The sequence below is a fragment of the Hydra vulgaris genome, chromosome 02 (assembly GCF_038396675.1).
Source record: "Hydra vulgaris chromosome 02, alternate assembly HydraT2T_AEP".
In the NCBI taxonomy this organism is placed as follows: domain Eukaryota; kingdom Metazoa; phylum Cnidaria; class Hydrozoa; order Anthoathecata; family Hydridae; genus Hydra; species Hydra vulgaris.
The window spans coordinates 41,249,386-41,274,546 of record NC_088921.1 but is presented as its reverse complement, the minus strand read 5'-3'; the positions used below and the strand labels follow the sequence as shown (position 1 = coordinate 41,274,546).

At 28.7% G+C, this 25,161-nt stretch overlaps 1 protein-coding gene and 1 pseudogene across 1 annotated transcript; both read right to left on the bottom strand.

The window, feature by feature from the left end:
* Positions 1-246: 246 nt before the first annotated feature.
* LOC136077589 (small nucleolar RNA U3) lies at positions 247-335 on the bottom strand (annotated as a pseudogene).
* A 1,352-nt stretch (positions 336-1,687) lies between these two features.
* Positions 1,688-24,011, bottom strand: LOC100213744 (E3 ubiquitin-protein ligase TRIM71). The gene is made up of 9 exons (XM_065790942.1): positions 23,750-24,011; positions 23,253-23,589; positions 19,680-19,894; positions 19,158-19,275; positions 18,669-18,890; positions 17,330-17,483; positions 3,228-3,574; positions 3,010-3,150; positions 1,688-2,363 (listed from the first exon to the last, which is right to left on the bottom strand). The coding sequence occupies exons 1-9, from the start codon at positions 23,878-23,880 to the stop codon at positions 1,788-1,790; spliced, it is 2,241 nt and encodes a 746-aa protein (XP_065647014.1). The 5' UTR covers positions 23,881-24,011; the 3' UTR covers positions 1,688-1,787.
* Positions 24,012-25,161: the final 1,150 nt, after the last annotated feature.

Sequence of the window (25,161 nt, the reverse complement as noted above, 5' to 3'; positions counted from 1 at the left end):
AAATTTCTTGAGCATTTTCAGTTATGTATCTTGGATTACTAACTTTTGAAAAATCAATTCTCGTCTTGAATTCAACAATTCTTTTGGATCTGTTTATATGAAGCTTGGTTGCATGCATGCATGCAACCAAGCTTCAGGTCCGAGTTCTTAGTTATTTCTTTGTCATTGCAATTTCATATGTACATGTGCATATGAAATTGCCATGACAAAGAAATATAATCTGAAAATCTTCTTCCTTGAAAGTCTTTCACTTAAAATCGCATTTAAAAACTTTTAAATGTCTGAACAAGCTTAAAGACGCATACTAAAGAAATGATCCTAATTAGTACGGTCTTCTCCTATTCTATTATACGGTCTTCTCCTATTAGAAATTTACCTATTAAAAATTCACCTATCAAAACCAGAGGTTATATGATATATGTGAATACATTATATATATATATATATATATATATATATATATATATATATATATATATATATATATATATATATATATATATATATATATATATATATATATATATATATATATATATATATATATATATATATATATATATATATATATATATATATATATATATATATATATTTATAATATATCAAATGTAAAGAAATAGTTCATCTCTGCTTTGATTGCGGTTTGATTTTTCAATACCCACGGAAGATTTTATTTAAGTTATATATGTTTGCGCTTGCAACCAGGGCTGGCGCGAGTAGGTGACACGTTATTGGGAGGGGGAGGGGTAGCCATTACAGTTATTTGGCGAATAAAAAAAAAAGCAATAATGTTTATAATCTAATTTTGATTCAACGCATTGAATCAAAATTAGATTATAAACATAAGATCATCTTTAGGTTTAGATTGTAAAAACAATCAACTTTTACGATGGTTTCACATAATTGCCACAATGTGCCTTAAGTGGAGCACACATATTCTATCGGATGTCTCTAATTCGCTATAAAATCTTAATATGCTAAAAAAGACATTGTTTGATGAAAACATGACTCTAAAATTATATAAGTTGTTTATAAGACTACACCCTGAATATGCAATGTCTCTTTGGGCTCCCTATTTAAAAACTATAATTGATTGAATAGATCAACCGAATTCTGGAACGAACCAGAGCCGACAATACCGGGTGTGTGTGTGTGCGGGGGCTTGTGCAACCCAATTTTTTTCTAAAAGACCTTTTTTTTTATTATTATTATTTTAATTTTTTAAGAAAATTCAAGATATTGAAGACTTTTTTTAAAATTGACGGTTTTGCCCCTCCACTTCGAAACCTGCGTCGTCGGCCCTGCGAACTGCCTAAGCAAGTAATTTTCTACTCCACTGTGCTTTCTATTAAAACTAGAATAGACACCTTGTTGTGGAAAAATATAGAATATTTAAAAAACTGGTTGTTTATAGTGGAGTATTTTCTCTGCTCGCTGTATGCAGCCTTAAAGTATATATTATATGTATATTTAAACGCTACAGTTATAAAAATAATAATAATACCTATAACAACATCAATAATAATAATAATAATATCAATAATAATAATAGTAATAATAATAATAATAATAATAATAATAACAATAACAATAATAGCAATAATAATAATAATAATAACAATAATACAAATGATAATAATAGTAATAAAAATTTTATTAAGGTGCTTCAAGAAGTACTAAAAACTCAGTGCACCGCGCATATATTTTTAGTATATTGATATTTTATCTTTTAACTGACATTATTAACTAATTAAATATATAAAAAACTGCAAACAAAATAAAAATTAAAACAAATAAATTTTGTGAGTTCCTCTATCTGCCACAAGAATATTTCCACTAGATGACACAAATAAACCAGTTGGCTTTGAAAATATGCCTGCAGAAATACTTCCTTCCGAGCCAAGTACTTTAAGAAAGTTTCCTTCCTCGCTAAAAATCTGCACGTTGGCGTTTCTAAAGTCAGCTATGACAATGTTATTTTCGCCATCTAATCCAATTCCGGATGGGCACATAAATTGCGCTTCAAGCGTTCCTTTTGAACCAAATTTTGAAATAAATTTTCCATTTCTATCAAATACTTGAACGCGATAGTTATTTGTATCAGATATTACAATATTGTTTTCCATGGTTACAGAAACGTGTCGGGGAGAATTCATTTTTCCATCTTGGATTCCGTAACCACCAAACGCAAGTAAAAATTTTCCATCAAGATCAAATATTTGAACACGATGGTTGTCTCTGTCGGTAACTATGAGCCTATTTTCCCGATCAATACATATTCCGCAAGGACCTTTTAATTGTCCATCTCCTGTTCCGCGCGAGCCGTACTTCCTAATAAATTTTCCATCTCCAGTATATGCCTATGCAAAAGTTATATTGTTGTTTTAAGTGGTTGTATATTTATGTGATTATTTTTATAATATCTCTTACTGTAGATATAAAGTTGACTCGATGTTGTATGTTATGAGTTGTCAGACTTTGTTTTTATTTATTTCGTCATTGTTTGCGGTACTTTCCTAGTGAGAAATTGGCTAGTGATTACCCAGTGGGCACGGTACGTTTTTAAAACGTTTTTTAGACGTTTTTATAAGGTTTAAACCTAATAAAAACGTGCAAAGAACGTTTTAAAAACGTACTATGCCCACTGGGTAGCAAGCAACATTTATGATAATAAAGACAATTTGGTAAAATGATTGCTAGTTGAATCCAGCAGCTTGGAGAAAATAAATCTATGTTGTTGAAATAACCTTTATTGCCTTAGAAACGAGTACATACAACAATAATAAAAATAAAAAAGTTGCTCAATTGTTGCTAGCCTATTTCCCACCGGGTTGTTACCTTGCGCAATAGTTTTACAAATTGATGCATTTGTGCTTACGTGTTGTGTTCGAATGGCTTTTATTTATTTTTTTTCATTTGGTTACATATAAAATTGTTATAAATTTATATGTAACCAAAGAAAATCTAAAATGCAAAACTATTTTAATTTTATAAATTTAAAATTACTTGAATTCTATGATTCCCATGATCTGCCACATAGATGTTGCTATATTTATCTACGGCTATTCCAGTAGGGTACCATATTTCTCCATCGTCTTTTCCTCTTACACCAAATTGATGAAGTAGTTTCCCGTTTACATCAAAAACCTTCAAATAAAACTTATAAAAAATTTTTCAAAAAAAAAGTTTGCTTTTATTTTAAAAATTAAAAGAAAAAATATTACTTGAACTTTATGATTACTATGATCAGTAACTATGATATCGCCATCTTTATTACAAACCAAGCCCCATGGTTCATAACTGTCATCTTTTGCAAGAGAACTTGTGACTCCTCCTGAACCAAATTTTGTTAGCATTGGTCCAATTTTTTCTATATCTATTCCTGAGGAAACATTTACTTCAAACGGACTGTTCTGAATAGCTTTATCGCGTATATAAACAGCTACTAGATGTTTTCCTTTTGATTTTACTTTGTAGGTAACAGAATATGTTCCATTATTATAATCAAGAACTTCTGCATTTGTCGTAGTTCCCTTGGAATCAGTTACTTTTACACTCAAAGCATCTCCTCCTAAACAATGCTATTGTTGTCTTTAAATTATTTTTTAATTACAACGGCCATTACAAAAAATGCGTTTAACTGGTTGTATTGTAAAGCTACTAATATTTTTATTTAAAATATACGTTTATTTAGTGTTTTTTTTATTTATTAACATTATAAATGATTTTTGTTATTTAATATATAATAATTTATAAAAATTATAAAATATAATTATATGAACTTGGTAAGAAGCAGTATTTCAGTTGAAAAACGTACCGAAAACCGAAAATTTTGTATGATCTTAAATTTCTATTTAATTTAGAAAAGTAGTTTTTTCTGACAATTATCACAAAATATTTTACTATTTCTAAATGGAATACAAAAAATTTCACTATTTCTAAATAGAATATAAGCCCATCGTTCATAAATTACTTTAAATATAGAGACCGCAAATAATCAAACCATTGTAGTGCTCATAATATTTTAATCTTACACTGATAGGGGTCGTCCATAAAGTACTCACGCTGACGCTTTTATATAGAACCCTCCCTCCCCATCCCAGTACAGGATTTCGCTGTAGGCTTTTTTGAATACCCTCCATCTCCCTAAAAGTACCCTCGCTTTTAACTACCTACGCAACATTTTATGATTGCAGACCCCTCTCGGATGGGTATCCGAGCGTTCGTACTTTATAGACGATCCCATAACGTTTTGTTTAAAGTAAAAAAAATTGTTTAAATAGTTTAAATAGGGAACATGTGAACAAGTGGACAAGTGGACAAGTGTGAACAAGGATGAACAAGTGAACAAGAATGTTTTGTAGATTTACGCTTTTAGTTACTTTTATCGAATTTTCTATGAGTAATTTTATATTTTATATTATTTAATTATGACTTAATTGTTAACTTATTATTATCATTATTATATAAGATGGTAAGAGAAAAAATATATAAGAAGTCCTCAAAAAAAAAAAATTAAAAAAAACAACAAATCTAAATAAACGACAAATGTAAAATTTGTTGTTTATTTAGATTTGCATTTTTTTAGATTTTCTAATGAAATTAATTTTTGGTTAGCCGAAATTTCGGTTTTAGTTTTGATAAAATGTATTGTCGAAACGTCAGTTTAGGTTTGGGCATCGAACTAGTATACCCGAAACTTTGGTTTATTTCGGTTTCGACATATTTTCTGTTTCGGTCAATCACTAAAAAAAACAAAACAATTTTTGGATATAAAGTTGCTAAAACAGAAGCTAAATTTCAAGGCCTTAAGCCAAATGCTGCCACACTCATCGGGCGAATAATTATAAACGCTTTTTCAAAATAACAACTAAAAATAATGAAAAACGCATTATGTTAAAACCCAGAATTTTGTTCCACAACATTATTTTTAAAAGTCTCCTCAAACCTCTGGATCTTCAATTACATTAATTTAACTCTTTTTATGTTAATTTTCTATCCTCGCTGTTCAAATGATGAATGATTACATAATATACCAGCTCCTATACATCAGTTTTTTTCATTTTTTTAAAAAAGAATATAATAGACTTTTTGAAGAAATGCTTTTAAAATTTAAAAAAATATTTACTAATGTCTCCTCGTGTAATAAAAAGATCATAACGGTATGCAGAAATACCCCACAATGCTTGTAAAAATATTGTCTCAACTTACTACAACGTATAATTACCTCCGTCATTAGCACATATGAAGATGATGAAGAACATATAGTTGTCAACAACTTTAAGTCATTTCCTGAAAATATATGATACGAAATTTCGGAACAACCAAACACACAACATTTTTCTAAACATATTGTCCCCTCAGTATTATCATGTTCTATTTACAAATGTAATAAATAAAATGTTCTATCTAATATATTATATAAATGCAAAAAAAAATTATGTATAAACAAATACAATGTTCTATCTAATATAATATAATATATTTTATCAGGTAGAACATTGTATTTATTATATGTATATATTTTTTTGTATTTATTTTATATATTAGATATAACATTTTATTTATTACATTTGTAGATAAAATAAGATGATACTAAGGGAACGATATAGCTAATTTTTTTTAAGTTTAAATAACCCTTATTTTTTTTTTTTGAGATGATCAATAGTGTTGGTCCTACCTAGGGAATCTAATACCGTTATACCGGGATACCGAAAACCGGGATTTCGGTCAATTTTGTCTAATTTCGAATACCGGTATTAAAAGGCTTAAATACCGGTATTTCGGTATTTGAATGGTTGTTTTGTATTTATTATTTTTAGCAATATTTGTATACTTTATATACTTTTTTAAATTGATTTATAACGAAAATTTTAATTAAAGTATTACAACATTTAAGTCCCAGTGGGCACGGTACGTTTTTAAAACGTTTTTTAGATGTTTTTATAAGGTTTAAACCTAATAAAAACGTCCAAAGAACGTTTTAAAAACGTACTGTGCCCACTGGGGTAGATATCAAAACGCAACTATTTTTGAGACGTATCGCATTGTCGTATTTCAGATTATAAATATACAAAAATTCGTAAACATTTGTTGCTTATTTTTAAAATATCTTTTATTCTATGTGTTTAAACTCTTTGTTTAAGTAAAAACCTAATATATAAAAATAAAGTTGTCAAACTCTGATTCATTGACAACTCTATGATGAAACTCTTCTCATTATTACATGACTCATTTTTAAAAATTAATTTAAATTCCCAGGAGGTTTATAATTACGGGTTGTCGTTTTTATTCTTTTTTGAAACAATCTTAAGCGGGTATACTTTAAAGCAATGGGTTAAACATTCTTTAGTTCTTGAGTTCTTGATTTTACATTTTTAGTTATACGGCGAGGATCTAAAAGTAAAAAACGAGTTCACATTTTTACCGATTACAAAATCTTTACCTATTTCTTTGATAGATTTTTTAAAATAATTACCAAGAACAACTTTGGTAAGTTCAAAAAATTAACATTTTCAAGTTTAAACTTATTTAGATTCATTTCATTTAAATATTAAATGTTTTTATGTTATTTTTTTAAATATTTAGTGTTTATATCAGTCACATTATGTAATTGATATTAACATTGTGAGGATAAAACATGTGACACATATTTACAAATTGAGATAATATTCTAATTTAGCCGATGGAGAGTGAAATTAAAAATTTTATTATGCATTCAAAAGGTGGAGATAAATATTCTGTTTGATTTTCTTTCTCAACGACGAAAAAGGGCATAGTGCAATGTGTAAGAAGTGCGCAAAAGTTATAAAAACAGCAGGTGGCTCAACAAGCGGCCTTCATACACGTTTAAAAACAACCTCATGGTGAATCTAGTTCAATATCTGATACGCCTCCTCCAAAAATTACTAAATATATTAAAAAACAACGGAAGACTCGCTGGCAGCAATCTTATCTAGAATGACAGCACTTGATGGGTTTCCATTCAGAATTTTTATAACATCCAATGATCTTTAAAAATCATTAAAAGCATTAAATTTAAATGATAAACTTCCAAAATCCGCCACGACTATACAAAAAATTGTCACTAGTTATAGCGAAACTATTCGACAGTTAATAATTAAAGAAATATCAGAATATAAATTAAATGGAAAAGGTTTCAGTATTACTTTTGATGAGTGAACTTTCTTAAGGAACCGGTAATACATAAACGTGAATCTTCACTCAGAGTCAAAGTTTTGGAATTTAGGACTTCTCCGAATCAATGGAGGTTTACCTGCAGAAAAATGTGTCTTACTTTTAAATGTAAAATTGAATCAGTATGGTTTGTCATTAGAAAAGAAAATTGTTTGTTTAACAAATGATGGTGCAGTAGCTATGCAAAAAGTAGATAAATTAATACCGGCTGCTCAGCAGTTGTGTTTGGCCCATGTAATTCAACTTGCAGTCGTAGATGTTCTATATAAAAAAGAAACAACCGAAGAAAGAACCTTTTGCGATTACGATATGCAAGAACGATACGATATGCAAGAACAAGATACAGAAATAACACATAACCAAATTGGTCCCCTTAAACAAAAAGTAAGGAAAGTTGTACAAACATTTAAACGTTCACAATTTTCCTTACTTTTCCACAGAATTCAAACGTTCACTACAGAATTATGTTAAGTTTGAATTTCGTAAAGAATACTTCTTAATTGCAGATTCCAAAACTAGATGGAATAGCCTATTAGCAATGCTCGAACGTTTTTACAAATTAAATTCATGCATTCAAAAATCAGATATAGATTTAAAACCTAATATAAACTTTACAGAAACTGGTTTTGAAACAGTTTCAACTACTATCTCAGCACTTTTGCCGGTAAAATTAGCCGTCGAGTCACTTTTTTGCAAGGATGCTAACTTAATTTCTGCGGATGCAGCATTGACATTTATGTTTGACAGGCTATGTGAAATTAAGTCATCATTGAGCATAGAATTTATGAGTGCATAAAACAACGTATTATTGCAAGAAGAAAGCATTGTCCAATTTAATTTCTTATCTGCATAAAAGTCTAGAAGATGGTATAAGGAACTCAAACTTATTAAGTTTTAGCTTTCCACGTGCATCAAAAGCGAGTAATCTCAATTCACTTTTGGGTATTGTAAATCAGAAGGGACTTTAGAATCAAAGCACTGCTGTTAAATAACGAGCCCAAAAAATTCTTCACTTTGAGGTAGCGAAGTTGAGATTGATAAAGGAAAAATTCTGAGAAATCAATGAAAAAAGACATGTACAAGACCATTTGTAAACAAATAAACTATAAGGTTGTCGGGAAACAACCACAACGCGCTGGTGATATAATCAAGTGTCTAAAAAATGAAATGAGTCCCTTCGAAGATGAAGGTGTGCGAGGAAAATTTCTCCAACAGGTTTATGATCTTCTTTTAACAATTTGGTCAACTAGCGTTGAATCCGTAAGAGCATTTTCTGCTGCCGGTATTATTTTAAACAAGTTGCGGTGCAGAATGGCAAAACTCTAGATGCTTTTGTTTTTTAAGAGGTTTAATGGAATAAAGATTAAAGATTCTACCAAATAGACCAATAAATTTGCATTCTTTTCAAGTTTTCGTGATTCTTAAATTTATTTACTTTGCTTTAAAAGTTTAAAATATTTAATACCGGTTTTAATACCGATATTCCAGTATTATATTTTTATAATACCGAAACACCGGTATTGATTTTTTGACCGGTATTAGATTATCTAGTTCTACCTATATAAACATAAAAAGCTGATTAGTTCATTTTATATTTATCACAATGTATTCTTGAAAGAATTATCAACACGCTTAACTAACTGTCAAGTTTTTTTTCTCCTTCACATTTAAAAATGAGTAACCGTTTACCGATCGTTAGAAGCATTGATTTAAAAAAAATCTGTAATAAATAATATACTAAAAAATATTATAAACTTCCAAAAGTTGACAAACTTATCAAAATTTATAATCTAAATTTCTCAAAATTTTTCAATTTGAAGAAACAGTAAATATAGGCCGGTGGCCAACATTGATTATCGCTTCATCCCGTTGGACACATCTAATAACTGAAATTTCTATATTGAATCAAGCGTTTCTTAGTATTAACAGTTTAAAAATGTAAACTTGCCCCTTTTTTACTCTGCAGTTTTTTCACAATCTATCATTTTACTTTCCTTTATCGTGCTTGATCGTTTTCTAACGATTAGTCTATCGCTGATAATTAGTAATTTACGGAACAACTAAAGCGACCGAATGTTATTTAAAACTTTATAATAAATCTTTCCGTAAAATATCTCTGTCACGTTTGGTTAAAAATATAAACAGACAAAATGGCAGCATCGTTAAGCGACAATATTTGTTTAATTCATTTTGATGATATACCTAATAAATGCATTAAAAAATGCAGTACTAAAGCTATAAAAAAAATATTTAGCACACGAAAAAGGTGGTGCAAACTTCGAAATAAACATGGAGATGTGGCAAGATTTTCTTTTAGAACCATTAACGCTAAAATAGAAGAGGAATTCAACTCAATGGCAGATATTGTAGAAATGGAAAGCTTTGCCATGGGTTATTTTTACCATCCAAAATGTTACGAACGTATTTGTAATGTTTTCAAACTTGAAAGTGCAGAAAATATTAAGCAGACAGAAAAAATTGACTGGGATGTACACCAAAAAACTGAGCTAAAAGAATGTAGGAAAACTAGTATAGATGATGAAATACAACAATCGACATCTATAAATGCAAGCACTGACAAAGCTCAGCCAAAAAGAAAAAATTTCGGTGTAGACAATTGGGTGAGAGTAATTATTTGTGGCCAGATATTAATGTGGCCAAACCAGTTTTATCTTTAATTCAAGATTGCATTTATATAAGTTCAAATCGGCACAAACAAACACCTAAATCTGTGGCATTGTCACAATGGCAACAAGGCAGATAACTGGATCAAAAGAGTTGATAAAAATATTGAGTGGTTTTGGTCATTGTATATCATATTCAGCCACAATGAGGTATAAAACTGCATTAGCATCTATCAATCTAAAGTAAGATGTAGTTTTACCACAAGGTAAGATTAAACAATATCTATGATGAAAAATAATTTTAATTCTAAAGTGATCAAAACAAGGCTTTTGTAAGTGTTATCACCATAATATAAACAATAATATATTCAAAAAATCAAAATAAGTATATAATTTATCTTAATAATAGCTTAATTTTTTTATCGGGTTTATACAATAAATTTCTGGTCTTCTAAATCTAATTTTTATTCAGGAACTAAAGACACATCACTGTCAATTTTGGTTTGGGACAACATCAATTTCGGTGAGGAAACAAGATCTGGGAAAGGAACTACTCATATGGCTAATGGAATCATTGTTCAACCTTTAAATATTGAACCAACCCAAGAAAAAAGAGAGGTATAAACAGTGCGCAATGTGAGGGGAAAAACTAAAGGGACAGTTTTCACTAATTTATAAATACAATTTTTCTTGTCTAATCTTTGCTATGTTAGGAAAGATATAGAAAAGAATGGATTATAGTCTTTAAAAAGGTGGCTGGATGACATCTTGCTCTTCCCCCCTCACATGGAGCACTGCATCTCAATTATACCAAATCAAAATTAGAAACTTTATGATCTTTTTTGAAACATTTATGTTGTTTGTTAAAACTACATAGTTTTATAGCTAACAATTCTTTTTTTTTAGTAGGTGTTCATTCATTTATGTTTCTATATTGGATTTAGCTATTTTCTATAAAAAAAACTTCATTCTTTTAGTAACCCACTTCATACCATTTCACTTTTTTTTATTAGATAACAGTTTCAAAACGACCTCGATCTATTCAAGAACCACTTTCTAGCATATTATGTTATCAGATTGGGAAAAAAAAATCACCCAAGCTTAAAAAGCTAATCGAAAAAATAAACATTGATCTTGTTATTTTATCTATATCAATAGAGAAAGTCAAGGATCAAGATAGGGCTTATCTATTATGCAAAAGTCAAATTCAAGAAAATTCCTCTCCAAGTTTGACTGCTTTCAATATTGGTCAAAACAAAGCTGCCTCTCATGTCTCGTACATTGGATATTTACCAGTTGTTGATGCTCCTGTTACTGATACTGCAGCAATATACACAATATTACGTAGAAGTGTTGATATTATAAACAAACTAAATTTGAAGTATGGAGTAATTGCCTGTGATGAGGCTGTGTATTAAAAAATTCAAATGGTTCGGTAGAAGGAACCTGAGTTTTCGAATAGATTTGTAGTAAGACTTGGCGAATTTCATACTATGATGTCATTTATGACTGCTATTGCTAAAAGATTTGATGGATTCAGGTTTAAGGTATTTAATTAGTTTTAAACATAAGGATGAAAATTTTAGAACATAGCTATTTCTATTTAGAGATAAAAATATTTTGACAAATTTTGATTTTTTGTGTTAAAGTTTTTGATAAAATTATAAACTTTAATTTTTTTTAAATATTTGCTAGCTATCATTTATTGGTTTATTAAAACTGTAAACTTTGGGCATTAGTATATCAGTCTCAATTTAAGGATATTGTCATTGAATCTGGTCTAGTGGCAGAGGGAGCAATTAAAGGTATTCTCACAGGTTAACACTATTACAGAAGCATAATGGTGCATAAAATCATGTTTGAGGCTTTAAGTCGCCTTAGATTTGAATCATTCATGAACTCCTTGGATGTTGACAACCGACGTGAAGTAGAGGATTTTTGCTTGTTATTAATGGAATTACATGGAACTTCTGAATTCCACTGGTATATTGAAAGTGGTTTGTTTGTTGAAGTTAGAGTAATTATTATTGAAAGTAGTATTCCCGCCTCAGTTGGTATCATAAAATCAACGAAGTCGAAGCTTATAAACATACTCGAAGATAAATGTATTGATAAGTTATCAGTGGATATTCCTAAAAACAACGCATTAATTTTGGACGGTACGGCTTTATTGCAAATAGTTAAACCTATACCCGAAAATTTTGAGAAACTCAGTCGATTGATATTCACTATGGTAATGAATTTTGCCATAAGTCAAATAGAGTTGACTTTGTTACGGACAGGTATCGAAATATTAGTATCAAACACGCCGAGCGACAAAGACGAGCTGAATCTGGTGTCCAGAATGTTACTATATTTGGGCCTGATCAAAAAGTACCCAAACAATGGAAGAAGTTTATGAGTGTTGGCAGCAATAAAGAGGAAATGGTTAAGTTTCTCTTGGAAGAATGAAAAGGTTATGCAATAAATGAAATAGAGATATTTATTACACATGGTGATAGCACATACTGCTTCAGAAATTCGATTTCAAAAATAATGTATTAAATTGTGCTGTTTATCTAAACTAATTTTGTATCTGAAAACGTAAATGTTTGAAGTGTTTCTACTTATTACTTAGGTTGTGATGCAGTGTCTGCTTTTCAAGGAAAAGGTAAATTATCTGCTCTAAAGACGACAGGAAAGAAAAAATAATATTGTACAGCATTCCGAGGTATCGGAATGTCACAAGATGTATCAGATGACGTTGTTAATGGCATACAGAAATTTGTTTGACACCTTTATGGTGCAAGCAAAGAAGATGTTGTCAATAAAGCACGATATTACTTGTTCAAAATGGGCAAATCTATAAAAGAGATGCTCCTCCAAATTATGATTCGCTTATTTTACACATTAAACGTGATAATTATGATGCTTACATCCAAAAAAATGCATTGAAAGGTATATTAAATGTTCCTTCGCCCGATGGTGGGTCTTTAAATGGAGACCAGGTAAACTTGGTTTGGACAACAATTCCACCTGCACCCGATTCACTTCTTGAATTTGTTCACTGTTCTTGCAAACCTGTTTGCGTCACAAATCGATGTTCTTGTAAACAAAACAAAATCACATGCACTGATCTATGTGCATGCGGTGAAGCGTGTGAAAACACCTCGTTTGAAGAAAGACTCTATGATGATGATGATGATGATGATGCAAAAATGGGGCAAGTTTCTGTTTTTCGTATCTTGGTACCATGCTCTAACAATATCGAAACAAAAAAATTAGTTATTACAAGTGTCCAACGAAAACTCATTTTTAGTCACATTTTTGCTATATGGCCACCGGCTTAATAAAGAAGTTTAAACATGTAAAAAAAACAAAAAAAAATTACTGTTTTATCAATGAAAAAATGTTTCCAACAAAAAGAATTCCGCATTTGCCCTGAATCATGACGGACAACAAAACTTAAATTGCGCAAAAAAAATACTTTCTTTCAACTTAACTTTAAGGGGTTAAAAAAACTAACTACAACAGATTGCATAAGTTTACTGCATTTAACAGAAACTGGCTGGCTCGTAATGATTTTGAAAAAATGTGTAAAAGCAGACCATAGCTTCAGAATCAAGGAAATTAACAAAAATATTAAATAACTTTAAAAACCTAATTACAAAACTTGAAAAAAGTTTTGGAACAATATTAGAAAAATCCAAAAATAACTGAAGAATCTAAATTCGAATCAATTCTCGTTCTTTCACTATTGTTACTCTCCTACAATTACTTACAATAATTACTAACAACAATTACAAATGCTGTCATATTCCTCAGCTCATAGCTCATATATCAATGAGATACTCACCTCATATTCTTTATATGGCTTTAAAAGTTTTATAATTACATTTAATTGCGTTTGTAATAACGGAGCCGTGCCAGAGTATTTTTCAACTTACACAATGTTCCACAATCATCAAATGCCATCAAAAGGCCCCCTAATTATTGAAATACTGCATATCTAGTACCATACATATTTTTATAAAAATCTTTGAATATATTGTAATGCATTATGTGTAAAAAAAAAAGAACCACTCTCAATTTAGTTTTAAGCAAAATAGCTCAATCCTTCATACAGATTTTGTTTTGAGTGAAGCACTCAATCTCATTCATTAAAGTTCATTCAAAGAATATTGATAAAAATGATAAGAGCGTTACATGGTTAACTTTGTTTGAGTACATATATTTCACATAACTAAAAAAAAATATATATGAGTCAATTTCTCATAAGATGGTTTTGTCGCAGCTAATGTTGCATGAAAATAAAGTTTGGACTATCTATAAAATTTTATCAAGTATGTTAATTTTCATCATTAGGGATGTACAAAATAGATTTGGTTTTGCACGAATATGCTTTTTAAATGTTTTTGGAAATCATCAAGTAATGAGGCCCAATAATATTTTCCACTCCGTTACCGTAACATAAATGTAACTACATCTGTGAATTATTATTATTTTTGTAACAAATTCTATTTTTGTAATAAAATATACTGAGTACTATAACTACAACCTACATGTTAAGTATATTAACCAAATTTAATGACATAAAAAATTTAATTTATGTGACAATGTCTGGTCCGTTACTGACATTTGCTAATTATTTATTATTTAAAAGCAAAACAATGTAAGTTACATTTCAAATTAAAGGGAAAATCTTAGTATACAAATAAATTCAGTACATCGTTTTTTTAAAAAAGGTAAAGCGTCTTTAAAAAAAGAAACTAACTCGAAAAAAATCTTTTTCGGATTTAAATTGTACAAATACCGTCCGCTCCGTTACTGGATCATTATCAGTATCAGTATCAGGCCCGTTGGAACAAAAATTATATTGGGGGACAGTGCTCGATTAAAGGGCTTTGAAATAGTTTTAAGGACCTTTTATTTTTCATTTTAAACTTATTTATTTTATAAATATTTTATTACAAAAAATTTTAACCAATCTATTTAGCGGTTGTTGACGAAAAATCCTTACGTCCTTCTAAGAGCTCCCGCGTTATTCTATTTCTTGATAATGTTCTTATAAAATTTTAGTATATATCTATATTTTGTATTTTATCATAAAAATTATAAATACAATGGATAATTGATATTGTTATTTATGCATATTGCGTATACATTAACATACTTACATTATGAAAATCAAAAAATCATTTCTTGAGTCATGTCCGCAATCGGTAGAACATGCTTTTGTTTAACAGCTCTCTCAATACTCTATTGTTTGTTATGGTTTGAAAACAATGAGAAATCCTCGGATTTTCTCCGAAACAGACGTATTACTTTTATATGAACCCTTTCTGTTTTGAAGTACCTGATTCGCTCCATAAACTCTTACTTCTTCTACAAAACTGCAAAGCAAACAGAACAGCTCCAATGTAAGAAAACCATGCTCCTTCCATAAACTAATTGCCTTAATATCAAACCCACATGAAATAGTAGACCCAAACAAGAACACTTCACAGTAATATCAAAGCCACTTAGATAGTCGACCCAAACAACATATACTACAATTTGCTTTAAACTATCATATTATTGCCCACTTAAACTATGAGTGAGACTATATTCTTTGAAGTATGTTTGCAATTATCAGTCATTTGCTGTGATTAAGAAAACCATTTTCTCTAAATCAACTGTTATTTTACCAGAATTCATAGCAAAAATTATTTTATTACTGTAGTAATATGTTTTGTAATGTTTTATTAGTTTCAGTTTCAGTTGAAAGATCATTTCATCATAATCCAACTCCATATTTTTGTTTTGGAAATCTTTCAGAGAGTATTACTATGTGACACATTACTATGTAACACAGTTTAAAAATGAATCTTCGCTGAACCTTTTATTGAAAGTTATTTTATCATCCAGATCTTGAATAAGATGCCTGAGATACATAATCAAGTTTTTATTGAACAAAATCTCTATTCTTTTTATGGTCTTAACAAATACTATAAAGTTAGTAGCTGTGGAACTAGCATGAACTGTAGATCATTATCAAATTTATTACGCCAGTCTACTATAAGCTTGAATATCATTTTAAATGAAGAGATGGCTGTAGATGTTTTCAAGAAGATGCTGGTTTTTCTCTAAGACTAGGTTAATTGAAATTAAAAAAAAAAAAAAGACTTTTTTTTTTTTTGGTTCACTAGTATCAGTCTATTTTGTCTATTCTTGAACAGTAATTTAATATTGTTTCATCTTGTTTATTTACACAGTTTAACTTTTTTTTCACGTTAAAAAACAATCCTGTAATCAGTACTGACGTATACCTCTGTGAATCTTCTTTGTAAAACTTTTTCATTAATTTTTTATATTTTTATGAACCGAATATGAACAGAATTGAATAATAGCTAGTGTATTATTTTTTTAATTTACAATCCCAAGATCCTTTTATGATCTTATTGGTCTTAGTATAAAAAAATGGTTGCACGATTCACTCATCTTCTTGAAAACATCTAAAACCATCTCTTCATTTAAAAACTGTTTAGTATTAAAAAAATGGTCTTTTCTAGATCCTTGTTAATTTTTTCAGACTTTAACTTTTATTGGGCTTTCTCAATAATTAATTCTTTTCTATTATGGCTTAACTTTTTTTTTGTTTGTTTCCACTAAACTTTGATAAACATTAACGTGTAGAACAATTGTTTGTGCAAAAGGAAAAGGGAGATTAGACATGAGAAGTCACTTTACAGCAGAAGTAATATAAATTGGTGCAGTTGCAACTTTTTCGAAAAGTGCGATTTCAAACCTTGTATAATGGATGAAGTGCTCATTTTTTGAGGGGGTTTTTAAAAATTAAACTTTTTTTCTTGATACTTAATAATTTATTATTTTAATGCCGTGTATAGCTCATTTTCAACATTTTTTGACTCATCTCCGTATTCTTTTTGCACACAGAATTTATTCTATTGGAATTTAGTCATTCTTCTAAAAAAAGTTTGACAACTTTTTTTTTTTTTTTTCACAGTACAATATAATGATTGTGCTGTATGTAACACCCTCAATTTAATTTAACTATAATAATAATTTTATTGGAATATGAGCAAACTAAACGTTGATAGACTTACTATAAAAACCTTAATAAAGGAAAGTTTGTCAGCTTCATAAATTATTGAAAACGAAAAGATCTTCAGATTTTTTTGTTGCAATAGTTGAATTTAATCAACTTTTGACCAATTTTTTTTTGGTTATTACAATAGGTTTAAAATCTCATCGACATCTTTTTTTATATAAAAGATTGTTACCAAGGAAACCTAACAGCATTATAAAAATAAAATTACAATATAACTATTGAATTTAGAAACATTAAAAAATGAATTTTTTTAAAAAAAAAGTAGCAATTTTGATTAATAAAAATGATTTAAAATTTGAAACTTTAGTTCAAATTTATTATAGCCGTAGATTTTATTGAACAGTTGGTATTATTGTCCAGAATTTTCTATTTAAGATATTTAGAGTTAACCAACTAAAATAAAAATAAAGTCAACCTCTAGGTATAAAATTTCCAAATCTGTCTTTTGTAATTACTTTGAACTCCGTTGTATGCCCCATTGTAGCCTGGTGAAGACCATCACCTTTTGCAACGCAAAATAAAGGAAATGTATTACTTGTGCTAAGTTTTCCAAACTTATCAACTTCATCCTTTTAAAGTAAAAAAATTTTAAAACTAATATAGCTAAAAAAATGATTTTCCTTTTAAAAGTTAATGCAGTATAATCTTTATTTTATTCAAAAGAAAAACCCAATAAAGGATAGACGATACCCATTCATAAATAAGTGAATAATTTCTAGATGATACCGCATTCACGTATAAAGAAAATGAATAAAGTGGCAACTCGAGGATAAAGTAAAGCTAGAGAAAATCATTTAAATGAAAGTTACCGTAACGGGATTAACATGGGTTTGTGTGTGTACATAACCATTGAGTTTTCATTCTTGTGATTTAGATTTTTAATTAGAAAAAAACTTGTCGTTATTAACCCTACTACAAGATGTTACTTGGGGCAATGGATTAACTCAAGTTCAAGTAACTTAGTTCAATTAACTCTTTCTATGGGTTTACTTGGCTTGCATGAATGTTAATATACTAACTCAAAATACAACGGAAAGAAGCATTTTTGGTGAATATTTATTAAAAAAACAATAGTATAACAACAACTAAGTTTGCAGATTTTCGTTTATAATTGCAACTCGTTTTTTTGTGGAATAAAGCTAAAACAAATGAAATTACCTTTTTTTTTTTTTGTTTGTTATTCACCTCCTCAAGGCCGAGATGGCCACTACAGATGAGGAGGCTACTTAATAGTGGTTATAACCCTCTCTCAACTCAATAGCTCTGAAACACGAACCTTGACGAATAAGGCCGCTGCGCGGAGAAATAAGTTGAGCGCGGTACTACCAGGGACGTGGTGGGGGTTGAACTCGGAACCTCACGCTTATGTAGCGAGCGCTTTACCACTACACCACTACCGCACCTACTTCGCTATTATTAGTAGGTCTATAAGACCTAACCTTATGCAAAAAATGAAACGAATGGGTGAAAAATGATAAAAACAAACATATTAAAGGGAATAAGCAAAATTTTGGAGTCAATTCAAATATGTCCCAAGAAACACTGAAGAAAAACACAGCTAATAAACTTTCATCCAACTTTGTTATCTCAGAAAAATGTTTGTAAAAGCTCAAGTATGAATTAACTGTGAAATATGAAATGTGAGGTGATATCAACCTAAAAAACTAATATTACTCATTTTGTTCCAAGTAACACCACTGTCCCAGGTAACCCCGTTTTACGGGAATAGAAAAAAACAAAGTTTGAAAAACTACCTTTAGAGGTGCGTCTTCAAAAAAAAATTCAATAACATCGTTTTCTTCGGGTTCTGTTTGAGGTTGATAACTACATAAATCACGCAATCTCTTTGTCATAAACCTTTTTACAGTCATTACTTCAGCTTCGTTTCCATAGTTCATCATATTTTCTACAAATTCACAACTTGAATGAAAATTATCGAGGTCGAGTTCCAATTCATCTTGTTGATCATTTATTACCTATGTGTTAAAATTTTAATTATAAATCTATCAATTTAGTTTAGTTAATATCATTATAAACTTTATCTTGACTGACAGATTTTTTAAATTTATAAATTTTAATTGCGGCTGATTATACGAAAAAAGTACGCAACTGTTTTTTATTTGGCGTAACGTTTTCTAAAAAAAAATAACTACGTAAAATTTTTTTTTCTTCATATAACTAAACTCTTGGTTCGAATATTAATAACATGTTTATCACGTCTATATAATTTTAAAAGGATTTACCGATTCTTTTTCCAAGTAGATTTCATCGAGCTGAGAAAGAAGTTGTGTTTTTCTTTCTTCCATGTATTTTATAAGAAGATCAATCTTGCTTTTTATCAAATGGGCAATTGAGATGCGTCTAAAAATAAATGTGCAATTGAGAATAAAGAAATGTCTAAAGAAACCCTTGGTAGACTCTCTTGTCAGATCCTATTCTAACGCTGTCCTTTCAGTCCACAAGTATGAAAAAAAAAATTCTCCTCAAACCTAAATCCTCAGTCGATGTATGTATTCTCACAACACCTCTCCCTATTCAAGCCTGTCAAAGTATGTACGCTCCAATGCGCCTATTCCTATTACCCCAATTTACCTAGCCCCTATAAATCCAAGTAAGCGGACGCGATAGACGCTCAACGTCGGAACAGGGGTTTGACAAGAGAGCCTACTGAAACCCTTAGTTTGCAGATGATTGAAATTTTTATTATTATCATTTTATTATAGTTTGGAGTATTTAACATTATTAATCTTACGAAAGAAAAAAACCTTTGATTTAAGTTTTCTTTAACTTCTGCTATTTCTTTTAAGGCAAGTTTTATAACGGGAATTTTTCGTTTAGCATTGTCCAATAGATTAGTTACTCCGTTTCTGTGGAGTTTAACTGCTTCTTTAAGATCCATATAATTGTGATCTCTGTGTTCACATATTGCACAATCTCTACATATTGCTTCATCACACGTTTCACAAAAGTATTTTAGTATCTAAATAAAAAGATTGAAATAAAAATGTTGTTAACGACAACAATTATTCAAAATGTTCAAAAACTAACCAATCCTGTTAATATCTTGTTCTCAACATTATGTGTTCCTTGCTAACAACTTTATGCTAAATCTATTTACCATTAAGTAATTGGGTTCAGGTTGAGTCAGAATTGGCGGGTTGAATTCTTTTGACACAAATATAACTTGTATAATTAACAGATAAGGCTTGTCAAGTTTTTCGATTCAACTACTTAATTATATTGCATTTAATGAACGAATCTTTTAGTTTGTTCTATTCAATAGTTTCAAATTAATAAAGTATGAATATACTATCTAATAAGTTTAAAGAAAATTAGATTTATTAGAAAACTAAATCAAAGAATTAAATGCTTGCTTTCTTTTACGTTTACTGGTAGAACTTTCTCCACGTATAACTTTCTCCACAAATATAACTTGTCAAGTTTCAGAACTTTCTCCACGTAATACTGCATATGATGATAGCACATCTTTACCCGTAACACGTAAATTTGTATTGTACTTAGAATTTTATTTAACTTCTTGGAAACCAAAAAATAAAAATTTCAGGTTAAACATTTGAAAATGTTTTAGTATAAATTAAAACACCCGGTAAGAAGACTAAAAATGCTATATATATATATATATATATATATATATATATATATATATATATATATATATATATATATATTATATATATATATATATATATATATATATATATATATATATATATATATATATATATATATATATATATATATATATATATACATATATGTATATATATATATATATATAAATTTATTTTTTTATGATAAGGTCTCTATTAATTCAACTTAATTTTACTAATTTGATTTAACCATTTTTACATATTTTAACTGATGATGGCTATGATATAGTCGAAACATGTTTTTATAAAATAAATGATTTTAACAAAAATTAAAAAAATTGTCTTATTTATTAGAATATTTACTCATTTTGTGCTGAAGAGAAACTTTATATATATATATATATATATATATATATATATATATATATATATATATATATATATATATATATATATATATATATATATATATTATATATATATATATATATATTATATATATATATACATCGCGATTCTACGAATAAAATGTGTGAGGAGGAGGTGAATCCTTCAAAAAACTAGTTTCTTTAAAAAAAAAAGGTCCCAAAAGCTAAAATTCACCCGACTGAATGTGTTAACGCGACTACCTAAGTATATTTGTTAAAAAACCGACTGAAAATCACCTTCTTTGGAGGAAAGCGGGTCAATACCCCCTCCCCATCGCTCTTAAAATCGCTTCTTTATATATACACACACACACACACACACACATATATATATATATATATATATATATATATATATATATATATATATATATGTATGTATATATATATATATATATATATATATATATATATATATATATATATATACTATATATATATATATATATATATATATATATATATATATATATATATATATATATATATATATATATATATATATATATTTATATATATATATACATATAAATGATACCAAATATAGCTATTAGAATATTATATTAGAGTACAAGGAAATATACAACTTGAAGTGACATAAAACTTTTATTCTTTTATATTTTTTATAATATCATATTTTTATTATAACAACACTACATAACAAAATCTTTTTCCTTGGATAAAAAGTGTTATATTTCAATCACTCACATCTAAAGACTGTGGAAAAACATTGAACACAAATTTTGATTTTATGATCAAGAAAGTTTATTTTTATATTTCCTGCGATTGTAAGTAAGTGCTCCAAACGTTCTTATTTGCCTGGTTTTTTTATTCGAACATCATCCTATGGAACTCGCTTCCTTCGTCTTGTTATCCTGATATTTCTTTTTTTAATTTTATTTATGTGCCCCAAGAAGTTCTAACGATTTTATGAAAGAGCATCGCGGATGAGCATTAAATTGGAAGTTCACGCCTCCTTCCTATCCGATGTCGTAAAACTTACCCAGAAATGAGGTTTGAACAACGGATCTTTTGTTTTTGAGGCAAGTGCGGGGGGTGATTAAATCCTTCAAGTGCGGGGGCCCCAAATGCAATACCCCCGCAAATTGCAACTTACCCCCAAATGCAACACTCCTGTCATACTTTAGTTATAGTGTTTTTAACCCAATTTTACGTATTTTATTACTAGAATGAGAATAACTCCATATTGTTTTCCATAAACATGGAAAACTGCGTGCAATGAAAATAGACGACTTCAAAATATGAAGTCGAAATAATAAAATAAATATAAAAGCCTGTTCCAATTCAAGATAAAATAGCTTTCAAAATGAGTTTCTAAAAAGAGTTAAGATCTTGGAAAGACAGTCACACTTTAAAATCTTCTTGATCACTAGTTCAACAAAGATAAAAACCCTAACCTTTGCTTTGTACAGCTTCAACCACATTTTTTTTGGACATTTAAATGAAGAAATTATTTCAACTATACATATACTGTAATTGCAGTCAAATAAATTATTTTGGTTATCCTTTTCCTAAAACAAATCTCCATCAAAAATTTCATTTTTAAAGTCTGGAAGATTTGTTTCAAAGTCCCCGTTTTTTAGGCAACTCAACTACTTCAGCTTGTATATCGTGTATAAAACATAATTGCTGATTTGCAACAAGCAACAAACAAACCACCCACCATCCGTCATTATAGCAAAAAATATTGCGTGTAAATCAAGGCTGTGATCATTAAAATTTTTTCTAATAACAAGTAGGGTCAATTTTAGCAGAAAATTAAAGCATTTTTCTGAATTGACCTCACTGTTTACAATGAAATAAGGTTTTTGGTCATAAACGTTATACTTATACCAAAACAATTTTGTTGTCGACAAAGAAAGACAATAAAAATATTCTACCCGAGCTTTGTTTGTTTTTTATTTTTAAGTTGATGAAGGATAAAAAGTATAATGCTGACCTTATTTTTGCTTTATTTTACCACATGACAATGAATACCTAATTAAGATTGTTGTTATTGGCATATTTATTAAATAACATAGCAATAAGAGTTGTACGTAAGTATGTAATCAGTAAGAGCTGTGCGTAAACCTTTAAAAACAAAATCTTAGACTGTCATACACCATGCGTGTATGACAGTATGAGTTTAATGTTACTTGTATGGTTATTGTAAAAAAATCGGTATTATTTATTACAAAGTAACAAAAACAAAATTAAATTCTCCTGAGATTTATGGCATACAATAAATGTCAGGATTGCATATCAAGACTATAGCATGTGTATTAAAATTTAAGTTTACCTCTCTATCATGTGTTTTGCAAAAAGAATGACACTTGAGTGCATCATGAACTGCATTGTTTTGCAGTTCCTCAAATGTAATTATTTTATGCCCCTTTGTTTGCCTAATACGTTCATGTGCAGTGACGCATCTTGTACATAGATTTTCGACGCAATCTAAACATCTTGAATTTGCTAATTCACGATCTTCACAATTTGAGCAATTGGTTGGATTTTCTATGGCAAGAATGTTAAGCATGTTGATGGCAAAAGAATTTGCAGGAAATGCATCTAGTCCAGTAGGATCAACTTGAATTTCAACAGTACATGTTGGACATATCAATGTTTGCTCGTGCCCTCTAAAGATATAATGTTAACAGTTATAGGAAAAATTACAAATATAACTGATTTTCGAAGATTTTACTAATTAGCATTTTTATTGATATAAAGCATTTTTATTGATATAAAAATGCTTAATAGAAAAATATAATACAATATAAAAATAATAAGAAAACTTACCGAATGAGCTCTTCCAAACACGAGTAACAAAAGGAATGCAAACAAGGAAGAACTTTTGGATTCTTAAATGTTTCAGAACATAATATGCAACGAAAGTCGTAAATATCTCGAGCAGTTTTTAATGTTGCCATATTTTGCAACAAAATAAAAAAAAGTGTTTTATTTTATTTAAAACATTTATTGTAACTAAAAATAAATTTAAAAGTTTAATTTTGACACGTGATATTTACTTGGAATTTTAACTGGTTACTTGAAATAATATAAAGGTTGTGTAACGAACCGTGCAGATATGAAGAAAGCTCACATTGTGCGTAGCACACGTGACATAAAATTATTTATTAGCACACGTGACATAAAATTATTTAATTTCATTATAAAAATCTTAAAGTCTAATTGATTCGGAATAAGTTAAAATATAAGAATAACATTTGTACTTTTTCTTTTTTTTAATTTTTTAAAAATAAATTTCAATAATAGTATTTTTTTTTAATGTTAAGAGAATGGCAATCCTTAAAAGCACCTCAGTTTCAAAACCTCAACCACTCCAGTTTCAATCAAACAATTTTAATCACACCTTCAAAATAAAATCTAACCAAATGAACAAGGATGTGATTTTTAGTGTAACATTTTTTTGTAAATTCTTCTTGTAATCGAAATAGATATTGATATTTAAATCAAATTTGTTTTTCGATTTTAGGAAAACTTTTAAATATTTTGTCTAAACAATATTACCGCATATCAATTGAAAGAAATAGTAAATACCAAGTGACTTTGCAAATAAACTTGTTGGAACCTTATTTATATATATATTTAAAGTAAAGTTACAAAAACAACAATGAAAAAAAGTTAATTCGTTTACGGTGGGATCTATTAAACAGCGCGCGAGCTCCCTAAACAGGGCAAGGTTAACCGAATTGTAAGATTTGTGTTGTGCTAATTATGTCACTGAAAATATCAATATATTTAACAAGATACTAATACTATTATTTATACTATTATTTATAAATACTATTTATAAAACTATTAGATTATTAAGCTAAAATACTATTAAACTATTAGATTATTAAGCTAAAATGCGGTAAAAACTTTATTCTTATTAATTTTTAATACCCAAATAAAAAATACTAACAAAAATATGTATATAAAAGTTATATATAAAAATAAATTTAAAAAAAAAACAATAAATAAATTAAAAAAAAACTTTTAGGCAAATACTTTGTTAAATTTATAAATATAATATATATTTAGCATAAATCTATTTAGATATCGAATAAAGCGTGCGGCATAGAGGTTTTTTTATGCTCATCGAGAATCATTGGTTTAACAACATCAAAGGCATCGATGCAAAACATCTCTTTTATGACAAAAAATACGGCTATTTGAAACTAGCTTTTTATTGCTGTTTTATTTGC